Source organism: Galeopterus variegatus, unplaced genomic scaffold (genome assembly GCF_000696425.1).
Source record: "Galeopterus variegatus unplaced genomic scaffold, G_variegatus-3.0.2 Scaffold6910, whole genome shotgun sequence".
In the NCBI taxonomy this organism is placed as follows: Eukaryota; Metazoa; Chordata; class Mammalia; order Dermoptera; family Cynocephalidae; genus Galeopterus; species Galeopterus variegatus.
The window spans coordinates 51,931-64,561 of record NW_007733021.1 but is presented as its reverse complement, the minus strand read 5'-3'; the positions used below and the strand labels follow the sequence as shown (position 1 = coordinate 64,561).

General features: G+C 37.0%; 1 protein-coding gene across 1 annotated transcript in view; it reads right to left on the bottom strand.

Annotated features, from left to right (window-relative positions):
* The window catches only part of LOC103606879 (putative uncharacterized protein C12orf63), a gene marked incomplete at its 3' end in the record, with an annotated part of 107,384 nt that overhangs the window by 47,279 nt on the left and 47,474 nt on the right, over positions 1-12,631 (bottom strand). The window contains exons 12-16 of the mRNA XM_008591432.1: positions 11,349-11,436; positions 10,843-11,052; positions 7,670-7,736; positions 5,135-5,317; positions 2,221-2,307 (exon numbers count right to left, since the gene is read on the bottom strand). Of these exons, the coding sequence (XP_008589654.1) occupies positions 2,221-2,307; positions 5,135-5,317; positions 7,670-7,736; positions 10,843-11,052; positions 11,349-11,436 (635 nt within the window). The remainder of the gene's footprint in view (positions 1-2,220; positions 2,308-5,134; positions 5,318-7,669; positions 7,737-10,842; positions 11,053-11,348; positions 11,437-12,631) is intronic.

Below are 12,631 nucleotides of genomic sequence, written 5' to 3'. Positions count from 1 at the left end.
CCATTTTTCTTATTACCTCTATGAAGAAACACTTCCCCATGTGGTTAGTCTCCTCTGGTCATGATTTTAAGATTAAATGGATTTTAAGTAAATGGACTACACCTCTGGTTTCAGTTTCTCATACCAATCTGACCATTCCAAACAGCAATGGTGCGAATAATGGACATGTACTTTCAGAAGTGAGCAACAAACAAGCCAGATTGTAAAAAAAAAAAAAAAAAAAAAAAAAAAAAAAAAAAAGCTAGCCATAAATCAACCCTTCACTCAATTGAATACAGGACCATCAGTACCCTCCCTGGGAATGCCTGATAGGTTGAGAGTAATAAATCTTTCAAGACGTTGGCAGTTCCAAAGTGAAGCCGGACCAGCTCATCATAAAGAAGTCCTAAAGCTTTCACTGAAAGACACTGTGGCCCAATAGAAACTTAACAGCATGATCTATTGCCATTTGATATGTCAGAGAGCATTATTGTCTGCTATTTCCTGACAATGACTTTCCTCTTCACACTCACTGACCCCAGTTTCCTTCAGAAAGGTCAGGCAAATTCCACTCACCCGGGCTCTCCTTCCTTCCTCTGTACTATCAGCAGCCCTCTCTCATTGCTTCTGTCAAAACACTAGTCCAGTTTGTCAATCCTACAATGCCCATAAGATCTGACTTCTTTCTCACTCTGCCCCTGACACTGTTACCAGATACCAGAGCTGATCATGTCATTCTCCTGACCAAAATTCTATAATTAATATCCCTTCCAACCCTAGGCTCCAGAATAGAGTCCACAGTTCGTCACTGGCTATTAAGTTACTCTAGGACAAAAACAGCTACCAAATGCTAACAATACAATAAAATAAGTCATCTAATCGAAAACTTTGTTCTGGATTATGTCTGTCAGTGCCCACTGGATCTCCTCCTGACATGTTAATGGTCACTGCAACCCTTCTTGCCTCTTAATGGCAGACCAGAATATACCTGTTATGCAGTCCTGATGCCACAATCCCCTCATTTCTCTCACTGCTTGACCTCCACATTACGTCTCTCCACAGTTTGGAATTCAAGACTGGGTCCCTGGAATTCTTCACATCCTGGACCTCTGGTATTCTTATGTTATCCTCTACAGCCTCCCTGCTCAAAACCTCCACTCCAGTGTCTCTGAGCCACCCGTGCTCCCTAAACTAGTCCACCAGTTTAGTACAGATGCTTTCTTACCTCTGTATGTTCCACACTATTGCCTGCCAAGAATTTTCCCTTCCTCCTCTCTCCTGCTCAGTTAGTTCTACAGTTAGTTTTCAAGTCTCAGTATTTCTACTTAGTGAAACCTAAAGACCCAAGCCATTTTTCCCTCTTTCCAACTCCTGGAGATTTAGAGCCCATCACACTCATTTGGAAATGGTCAAGTGGCAGGTGCATATGTCATTGTCTTGTGTATACGTCCTGTCTCTCTTCCCAGTTTTCACTTACTTATAAGCAAGGACCATTTCTTTGATTTGATTACTAATATGGTGCTTTTGAATAGGAGGTACTTGATAAATGTTTTTCTAGAGTTAAATCAATAAATGTTTACCAAGTATTTTCTAGGTGAGTTCCCACTAAACAGTAAAGAGAGTGTGGACAGTAGGCACTTATTAAATGTCTGCAGGTTTTAAATTCAATAATTAATTATTGAACATCAAGTATGTAAATTTATTACTTGAGATATTATAGGGAATTAAAAGATGGATAAGATATAGTCCCTCGCCTCAAGAATTTTGCAATCTTGAAGAGAGCACTGTTTAAAAAAGAGAGAGAAAAGTTACTCATATATGCAATTCTTATTTGAGTTCTCATATATGAGAACTCATAAGAGTTCAGTAACTCAGAGAGAGGTGTCCGGAAATTTTCATGGTCAATAATAAATTATTTATCCCTGGGTTAAAATATATTAATAATCAGTACCAGAATTTCTCTTAGGAATTTCTTTATTTAGAAATAGAATGCAATGAATTCTGTGGGTCTGAAAACATAGGTCCAAGGGCAGGGTCTAGATGAACAAAGCATAATCTGATTGAAACCTTTCTAACTGGTTCTTTCTCATCCTTTGTTATTATTATGGGTAGGTTTTTTTTAATATCAGTATAACACCATATTATTATCAGTTTATGATTATGAATATTAAATCAAATTAATGTATGACAATATTCTTAATAGTTCAAGAATATAAAATGTCTTAAAATTTTGTTACATACCTTGAGGATTCTTGCTTCTAGACTTCTGACTAGGTCTTGGCAAATCCCAGAAACAAAATATTGGTACAATGCAAGGAGAGGAAGAATCTACCAGGAGAAAAACACTCCTTGTTTTAAGATATATTTTATCAAGTTAATAAACTAATAATCAAATTTAGCTAAATATTAAATGTAGGATATGTTATGCAAAGTATTGATTCACTTTCCATGCTAGGAGACTATACTGTTTAGCATAAGTGTGTGCTTCACAATTTTATCAGAATTTTCAGATTCTATCAGAGACTTACAGTTCCAGGTAGATGCCACTTGGTACCCCAAACCTAGATTTCACATCTCTTTAAACACAGAAAAATTAAAACCTAATTAATCATCTTCCTTAAAAAAAAATTAGCTCCACATAAATGTACGAATCACTCAGGCCTGTGGAAAAATTCTAGCAAATGAGCTATCAAATAAAATTTAGAACTTAAAGCAAAGGAACTCACACCCATGTCCCCTAACTACCTCTAATTTATTTATCTCAATGTCAGCTGTTATTTGCCTTTGAATAGAATTTTTTCTATCAGCAAGAAAAACATTTACAACATGCCTAGGTATCATTGAATGAGCACAAAATCTAACAAGTCCCTGCCTTCACAGAGCATATATTCTACTGATTAAAACTCAAGCTTGCTCTTCACATAATATTGTTTATTTTCCTAGAATTAACCCCTCATCTTAATTTTTTTTGAGGTCACATGAAAATATGTCAATGTTTCAACTGACCTAGACATCATCCATCCAGAGAAAGATGTTAAGGGGATGATTTGGCCTAGACATTGGATCAGCTCTTGATCTGAATTCAAACCTGAAGCTCAGTTCCTGCAACTGTATCTCACATCACCAAAGGAAGATGGAGTAAGAAGGGGAATTGGGATCCCCATTATTTAGTAAACTATCTCCCATGGCTCCACAGCTCTAGGTCCCACAGCAAATTTTATATTTGCCAGAAGTCCCCTTAGCCACTGGGCTTCTTCTAATTTTAATGTAACACGCAATGGAAACCGTTTCCTTCTTGCAAGGTCTGCTGGGGAATCTCTAATGGTCAGTCAACTGGCAGCTGCTAATGATAACAGCTTTTAAAAAGGATAAGAACTGCTCTTAAATAGTTTCAAACAAAATACATTACCTTTTCTACAATTAATGCAGCACAAAACATTAAGAGTTGGCAATTACCTTAGAGATTTAGTTTCTTTTCTTTAGTGAGAGATAAAAACATACCATTTTATTGCTGCCAATTGCTCAGTTATTCAGGAAAACATTTTCAATTTCTCAAGCTTTAGAGAAAAAAAAGTCTCATTTCTTTTCCAGTGCAGTGATACGTATTATATATGAATATGACTAGGCAGGTAAAGGTTACACAGGAGACAGAACCATTTTCTCAATCCAGAAATGAATCTCTTCAACAGTGAGAGGAACACCATTTTGCTATTTTTTTTAATAAACAATCTCTTGCCAAATCTGCCAATTGTTAAAAGTATTTATCTACCTCTTCACTTTAACACATGGTTTTATAATTTAACAACTCACATCGGGGGCAATAAATATTTTCAATATAAAGAGAGAATTGAATTTAGAAAAACGAATATGCCAAAAGAGTAAAAAACAATATACAAATAAAAGTAGGTATGAGAATTATGGATGAAAGGGGAAAGGAGCAGGAAATCACATCGGGGGCAATAAATATTTTCAATATAAAGAGAGAATTGAATTTAGAAAAACGAATATACCAAAAGAGTAAAAAACAATATACAAATAAAAGTAGGTATGAGAATTATGGATGAAAGGGGAAAGGAGCAGGAAATGTGAAAATATATATTTAGAAGCAAATAAATGAAAGGAAAGAGATTTTTAAAAATAGAAGAAATAGCATGAAGAAAGAAAATAGACCAAATAAGATAAAAGAGAAAAATATAAAATGACTAACAATCAGAACATACTAGTTTATTTTTTGAATGCAGCTAACTTCAAATTTATGATATATACTGTGATTTCTTTCCCCAAAGGAAAGGAGAGTTATATTTGGACTTTTGGACTTCAAAGGATGCTAAGAAATGTCTGACTTTTATCTCACAGTTAGAACCTGTCGTTCTATTAGACACATTCTTGACAGAGAAAAGATGAGACACAAAGATGAACTTACCTCTAAAGAAATACTCTCATAGTTTTGGTATTGACATGAACTGAACAAATTAATGCAGTGAGTTACAAGTATACTATATTCCTATGTTTGAGATCAGTGACACATTCTAATCAACTTTACCAAATGTCTTCAGAAAAAAAACATATAATAGAGTAAAAAGAGAACAAAAATCAAATAGAACTTGCTTTTGTACTCAAAATGAAATGCAAATAATAGTGTCAAAGAAAGAATATTAACTTGAAGTACAGTCCCCCACTTGATGGTTCGACTTCATAACAGTGCAAAAGTAACACATATTCAGTAGAAACCATGCTTTGAGTATCCATACAACCATTCAGTTTTTCACTCTCAGTACAATATTCAATAAACCACATGAGATTCAACACTTTATTTCAAATTAGGCTTTGTGTTAGATGATTTTGCCCAACCGTAGGCTAATGTTCTGAGTACATTTAAGGTAGGCTAGGCTAAGCTAAGCTATAATGTTTGGTAGGTTAGGTATATCAAATGCATTTTCAACTTACAATATTGTCAAATTACAATGGGTTTATCGGGATGTAACCCCATTATAGGTCAAGTAGCATCTGTATAGATAAGAATCCTAAATATATAGAATTTAAAAGTTAAACAAGAACTGACCCCAAGAACATTAGCAAACTTTAAAAAGTATAAGGTAAGTGGGGCAAAAATACCATTGTGAATTAAGATTTGTTGACTTTACAAATTACTTACTATTAGATTTTGTTTCGCAAAGTGCAGTTCACGTATAACATAGTACAGACTTGCAACTACAGAACAGATGTCAGCCCTGAATCTATCTGAGAAGAGGTCAATGCCTGGGAGAAGCTGAGTGATTTCATACTGAGCATAGCAACATTCAGCTTTGGGATGCGGAAGTGTGGTTCTAAGCAAACCCTGAAAATGAAAAAAAGGTAAAATAAAGAGCTATAAACTGCATTTGCAATGATGAAACAAAAAAAGTAAGTACATGTATTACTTCCTGGAGTGTTTAGTGCAAGCCTAGCACACTGTATTTTGCAATAAACGGTACTTAATCATTAATATTATCATCATTATAGGTTCCAAATGCTTTTATCACTCAAGATGGGCTTTTTAAATTCCATGGTAATTGGATACTTATTATATTCAAAGAAATTATCATTATATTATCATTTGTTGAGGGTGCTGCTGGTAAATTCTTTATAAACATTATCTCATTTAATACTCATTTAACCCACACTTAGAAGGAAGTATTATTATCTCACAAATGATATAATTGAGGCTTAAACAATTAACTTATCTGAGGTCACACTGCTAATGATGGCAGAAAAAAGATTCAAGTCATGTCTATTTAACTCAAAAATCTATGTTCTTTCCACCATACCACGCTATAAGTAGAGGAAATGACAACTTATTTCAGAAGCCTTAGTCAGGCCGTGGCAGTTCCAAATTTTTAACTGCATTAAATGAAAAGATGATCTGTTTAATTTAACCAATATTTCTTGGGTAATTTATATCACCAAAATTGTACTAGATGTTGGGGAAACAAGATGAAAACACAAAACCAAATTTTACATTTAGGAGTATATTTTTGTTATCTTAAATAATTAATATTTCTTGATGATAAATTCATTATAGAATTATTTTAATGTATATATCAGGAAAGAAATTCAATCAGATTATTAAGGTTATGAGGCATCCTACTTTAAAATACTATGTAGCTGTTGAAATTTTTAATTTCACAAATTTACTTTAAAAATCATAAAAAGAATTAAGAGGCTTTTAAAATAAATCTCACCAGCTAATTTTTATTTTAGGTGCAGTATTATTAAGAAATTATGTCCACATTAAGCAAAAAGTTAAATTTTTAAAAAATCACGTATTTTCTAAAATATAAGCAGCATTATCTTCAAGAACCAGGAGTATGAGACAGTAAAGAATGCAGTAAAAAAGTTAGACTCAGATATTCATTCCCTTTGCATTCTTGCCTTTTCACACCTCTGTCCTTTGAAGCACAAGCAAGAGGCATATGGAAAACAAGAAAATTAGGGGAGGGGAGAGAGGGAGGAGGGAGGGAGGTGTCGGTGATGGGCCATAATAATCATATACATTGTATATTGACAAAATAAAAATTTAATGAAAAAAAAATAAAAATAAAAAATAAATTTCCCAACACACACACACACAAAAAAAAAAAAAAAGAAAAAGAAAACAAGAAAATTAAAAAGTCTGGCTGAGATGAAACTAGCCAAAAAAGAAAAAAAGGAAATTGAAATGTTGGCCTTACATTCAGAGAACACTTTCCCAAAGAACTTATCTATTTAGATTTTATAAGCCATCAGACTCCTCTGATATACAGAACAAGGGTGCCCATCCTTCAAAGTAAACAGAATCTCTAGTACACTGCAAAGGCCTTTAGCTACATTCCAGAATCTCAAAATGTCTTATATTTTAGATAAAAGCTCCTTTCTTCTTCAGTGAAATCAAACCAAAATCCTGAGAACTGCGAACACATCTCTTCTATAGTCTTCAACTTATTTCTTGCCTTCATTATATGATATATTTTATATCATGTAACCAAGCAAAACTTTATTTAGAAGTGAGGTAACCTGGGCCGGCCCGGTGGCGCACTGGAGAGTGCGCCGCTTGAGAGCACGGCCGCGCTCCCGCCGAGGGTTCAGATCCCATGTGGAGACCGGTTCCCGCTCACTGGCTGAGCGAGGTATGGGCGCAACACCGAGGGTTGCGATCCCGTTGCCGGTCTCCGGTACGAGCGCGACACTGAGGGTTGCGATCCCATTACCGGTCAGTAAAAAAGACAAAAAGGAAAAAAAAAGAAAAAAAAAAAAAAGAAGTGAGGTAACCTAAGACAACCATTTGGAGTCAAACAGACTGGCTTCACACTGATCACTAGTAAAATGATTTTATTAATGACAGGAGACTCAGTTTCCCTATCTGTAAAACTCCTGCAGTCTAAAGGAGAAAACAACTCTGCTGAATATTAAAGGTGAAGGTCAGCCAGCAAAGGAAAGATGGGCTTGTGACATTTAATCAGGGTTTGTTTTATGAATATGATAAACTACTGCCCCCCCACCTCTTTTTTTGGTGGCTGGCCGGTAAGGGGAACTGAACCATGGGCCTTAGTGTTATCAACACTGTGGTCTAACCAGCTGAGCCAACCAGCCAGCCAATTGCCCTTTTTTCACTGATTGGATTAATGGTTGTGCTACTATAGAGAAACATACATAACATGTCATGTTATGTTACCTGAAAGAGTAACGCAGACAAAATGCAGCAGTTGGTTCTCTTTCTAACGTTCAATTTCTTAATAAATCTAAATAAGTATAAGAAAAATAAACTGATTAGTAGACAATTTTCCAAAAATGTTTTGATATAAATATGTCTTTAGATACACAAAACATAAGGAAATATCTATGTAAGTATATAAGAAAAATGTAAAAAAGAAAATAAAAAATCACCTGTAATCCTACCAATGAAACATGATTATTGGTAACATTTTAGTCAATTTTCTTCTAGTTTTTTTTCTATATGTAGTTATACACACATAGAAACACATACACACATGCATCCATATTAAGAATACAATTATGCAATACATATTATAAACAAATTTTTCATTCATAGACATAATGAACTACATCATTATTTTAAGGAACTTTAATATTTTATCATATAGATGCACCATAATGTAAAAATATTAATCTCCATTTCAGTTTATTCCAATACTGAGGTAAACATTGTTGTACCTACACTTTCGAGCACTTACCTTATTAGTTGCACTGGATAAATCCCTAGAAGTAGAATTTTTTGGTAAAAGGAGGTGCACGATTAAGGCTTTTGATGCGTATGGTTAAATAATTCCCCCCAAAGATTAAAGTATTGTATTTTCTCTTCAGCTATATATTATGGAGCCATTCACAACATTAAGTATCACCACCAAAGATTAATGTCTCTCCATTTACTACTGTCTCATTTTATGTTCCTTAGAAGAGTTTAAATTTTCTTTAAATGGGTCTCGAAATTTGCATTTGCAAACTATAAGCCACATTACCTTCCCCTAAGTCTTATATTTAGATAAAACCAGTCAGCTTTACTACATTTATAACATCTATCTGAGTTCAGCTTCTCTGTGTGCATATTCTAGTGTGACATTTCGCAGTGGGGAGAAGAGTTCCCTCTCCTGAAGAGAGTCTAGGAGAACAGCCAAAGTCCCTGTTGACTTATCTCCTGTGAAGGCAGACTTCCAGCTGGGTAACCAGGAAATGACCTTCTGTTGGTCGAAAAGCAGCAAGCAATGAAGTTACTACTGTAACTTCGGAGGCTAGGAGAAGCTGGGTGCCCTCTGGCAGGAATGCTGTAGCTTTTCCTTTCCAACCTGTGAAACTTCCTCAGCTTTTTTGTTCCCAAGTTCTACTAACTCATAAGCTCAGACTTGGGAGGGGGAGAGTGTGTGTGTGTGTGTGTGTGTGTGTGTAAGTCTAAGGATAAATTCCATCCTGGGAATGCAAAAAATCATACTTGACAGAGGTTTAAAATCTATGATGCTTAATACTTCTAAAGTGGTCATTTCTTACTTCCCCTGCCTGAAATGCTTATTTTCTGAAAACAATGTGATTATTTGCTAAAAAAAATAAAGGAGATTTGTTTGCTTTTTAATTTGCTCTACTGTTCAAAATATTATGCAAGCTTTTCTCACCACACCCTATAGGTAAGCTAAAGAAGTAACTGGAGAGGTAAAAGAAACCAGAAACTCTAGTCTCTCCATACTTTTTAAATTTCTCACATTAATCAAATATTTAAGATATTTGTGAGTGCTAACTATGTATAAGCCATTGTGATAGATAGTCACATATGTGTGAATGTGTGGTAAACTGAATAATGCCCCCCCCCAAAAAAATCCACATATTAATCCCCAGAACCTGTGAATATGTTACCTTACACAGCAAAAAAGACTTTGCAGATGTGATTAAACTAAGAACCTTGGATGGGGAGATTATCCTGGGTTATCTAGGTGGGTCCAACATAATCATAATTGTCCTTGTAAGAGAGAGGCAGGAGGGTCCGAGTCAGAGAAGAAGTGAGGACACAAACGGAGGTCAGAAACAGAGAAAGAAAAGAAGATACTAGGCTGTTGGTCTTGAAGACAGAAGATGAGGCAGGAGGGTCCGAGTCAGAGAAGAAGTGAGGACACAAACGGAGGTCAGAAACAGAGAAGGAAAAGAAGATACTAGGCTGTTGGTCTTGAAGACAGAAGATGCAGCCATGAGCAGGAGGTTTCTAGAGGGTGAAAAAGGCAAGGAAGCAGATTCTCTCCTATAGCCTCTAGAGGAAGCACAGCCCTGCCAACAGACTGATTTTACAACTTCTGAACTCCATGATAGTAAAATAATAAATTTCTGTTGTCTTAAGCCACTAAATTTGTGGTAATTTGTTTTAGCAGCAACAGGAAACTAACATAGTATGCAGGTACTTCAAAAAGTTCATGGAAAAATAGAATTGAAAGATAAAATGAATCTTTCCATGAACTATTTGAAGTACTCTCATATATGTTATGGGCCAATTTGTGTCCCCTCAAAATTTACATGTTGAAGTCCTAATCCCTAGTAATCTCAGAATGTGACTGTCATGGGAGATAGGGTCTTTAAAAAGTGATTAAGCTAAAATGAGATCATTAGGGTGGGTTCTAATCTGATACGACTAGTGGCCTTTTAGGAAGAGAAGATTAGGACATCGATATGAACACAGGGATAACCACGTGAGAGCACAAAGAGAAGATGGCCATCCACAAGCCAAGGAGAGAGGCCTCAGAAGAGAGCAATGGGCCAACACCTTGATCTCAGACTTCTCGCCTACAGAACTGTGAGATGATAAATTTCTGTTGTTTAAGCCACCTAGTATGTGGTACTTTGTTAGGGCAAGCCTAGCAAACTAATACAGTACATCATGTAATTCTCACCACCAGGATTTACAGATGACACTGAGACTCAGAGAGAATGAGCAACTTGTCAAGGGTCATAGGGTTACTAGGATGCCCTTGAATTAGGCCCAAGTCAACCTGCCTCCCACAGTTATTCTTGCTCCCATACCAACTGTTCATTCACTCATTTGTTCATTCAATAAGTAGTCATGGGAAGCCAACTCCACGCTGGGCACTTGGGACCCCTCAGTGAATAAAGCAACGATCTGTGCCCATGTGGTACTCCTATTTGGGAGGTCGGGGGGTGGGAGGTGTTATGGGAAGAGGAGATGGTTATGAACAATAAACATCACAAACAAGTAAGCTGTACAACCCTGTACGACATGGACATAACTGTCCAAGAATGCAGCACATGGGGGGCATGGCATCCTGCATCGCACAAGGTGGTGCCCCACAGAGGAAGCCAGCAGCTACCATGGGATCATCACACCGTCACACTCACTGTGCTATCTTTGCTGATATGACTGCTCCTTGCAAACACCCCCAAATGCCAGCTTTTGATAGAAATTCCTCACTGTAGTCTTTGGAACCCGAAGGTGAGTAGCCGTTGGTGGTGTCGGTGAGGGGGGTGCCAAGCTCTTTCCATGTATGGAGCATATCTGGTTTTCTGAATATGTCATCAAGAGCTTGACACCAACACTTAAAAGCAGCCCTAAAAGAAAAACAAAGCATCAGCAGTATGTTTTCTGAGACCTGTTATTAAATCTATCTTCCAAGAGGGAAAGCAAATACACTGAAGGAACATTTCCATCACCATATTAGAGAATAAATCTACACCATTCAGTGCTCATAACAGTTTCTCTCAGGTAGCATATGATGAATAAAATTTATCATTGTGGTACAACTGAAGAACTGAAATTTATGCAAGACAATATCTTTTCACGTTATTAGGAATTTTACCAAACAAACAAAATGTTTGCCTTGTTCTACTGATTCCTAAAAATCTACCTTTCCTTATGCGCGAAGACGAGAAGACTTCCCAGAGTGTGCAATGCTTGAACTTTAAGACTTCTTTGATTGCTGGCTTGGAGAACGTCTGTATTTTTAATCAAATAAAAGAATAAATGTCAATTCCTTAAAAAATTTCCTTTATATTGCAAGCATATTTTAAATTGCATTATTCCTTAACTGTGTAGACTGCAATAAGCAAACTGCAAGTTAATAGTGCCTTCAAATGCCACACATTATGTATACACAGAGAGAGAGCAAACAGTGTTCTGTGTGAACACAGAGGAAGGCATGATTGGGTCTAACAGACAGGAAACACAAAGCCTTCATGGAGAAAGTGGAATAAAAGTCAGGCAGTTAGAGATGGTAAAAAAGACAAACTCAGAAAAGGTGGATAAGGGGAAAAGGTATATATGGGAATATAGGGGAATGAGGGGCATGACTGGAATACAGTGTTCCTGGGAGGGTGGACTGGGAGTCTGAAGAGAGACGTAATGCTCAGATGACGGAGGCTTCTGAGTGCCACGTGGAGAAATGTGGCTGTTATCCTACAGCAGGTGGGAAGGCCCCAAGGGTTTGTTTTTTAGCAGAGATGTGATGGTATCACAGCATATCAGATTTTTCCTTTTACCTGAATGCAGAAAACATACCTTTAATAACATGTAAATTTTTTGGTTTTCTGTCTTTTTTTTTTTTTTTTTTTGTGACCGGTAAGGGGATCACAACCCTTGGCTTGGTGTTGCCCGCACCACACTCAGCCAGTGAGCACACCGGCCATCCTTACATAGGATCCGAACCCGCGGCAGGAGCGCCGCTGGCTCCCAAGCGCTGCACTCTCCCGAGTGCGCCACAGGGCTGGCCCAATTTTTTGGTTTTCTAATAAATGCTAGGGATGGGTAGACAAAATCCCAACCCATGTGGCAGTGGCTTCTAATGCGGACAGTACTGTTTCCTAGAGTGTATTTTAGAAATCTGAGGAAAGGTTTTGTTAGTTGTCACATGCAGCATCTCCTGGTAATTTGGAGGTGAAGATCAGGGATACTGGATGGCCTGCAATGCATAGAAACTTCCCCCACAGCAACTAAAGAGATGAGAAACCTATTTATAACTGAGTCTAACATCTAACTTTATTTTACATATAAAAAGGGTATTTTTCGGGCCGGCCCGGTGGCGCACTCAGTAGAGTGCGGCGCTTGGGAGCGTGGCGGCACTCCCGCCAAGGGTTCGGATCCCATATAGAGACCGGTCCGCTCACTGGTTGAGCGTGGTGCGGGCGCGACACC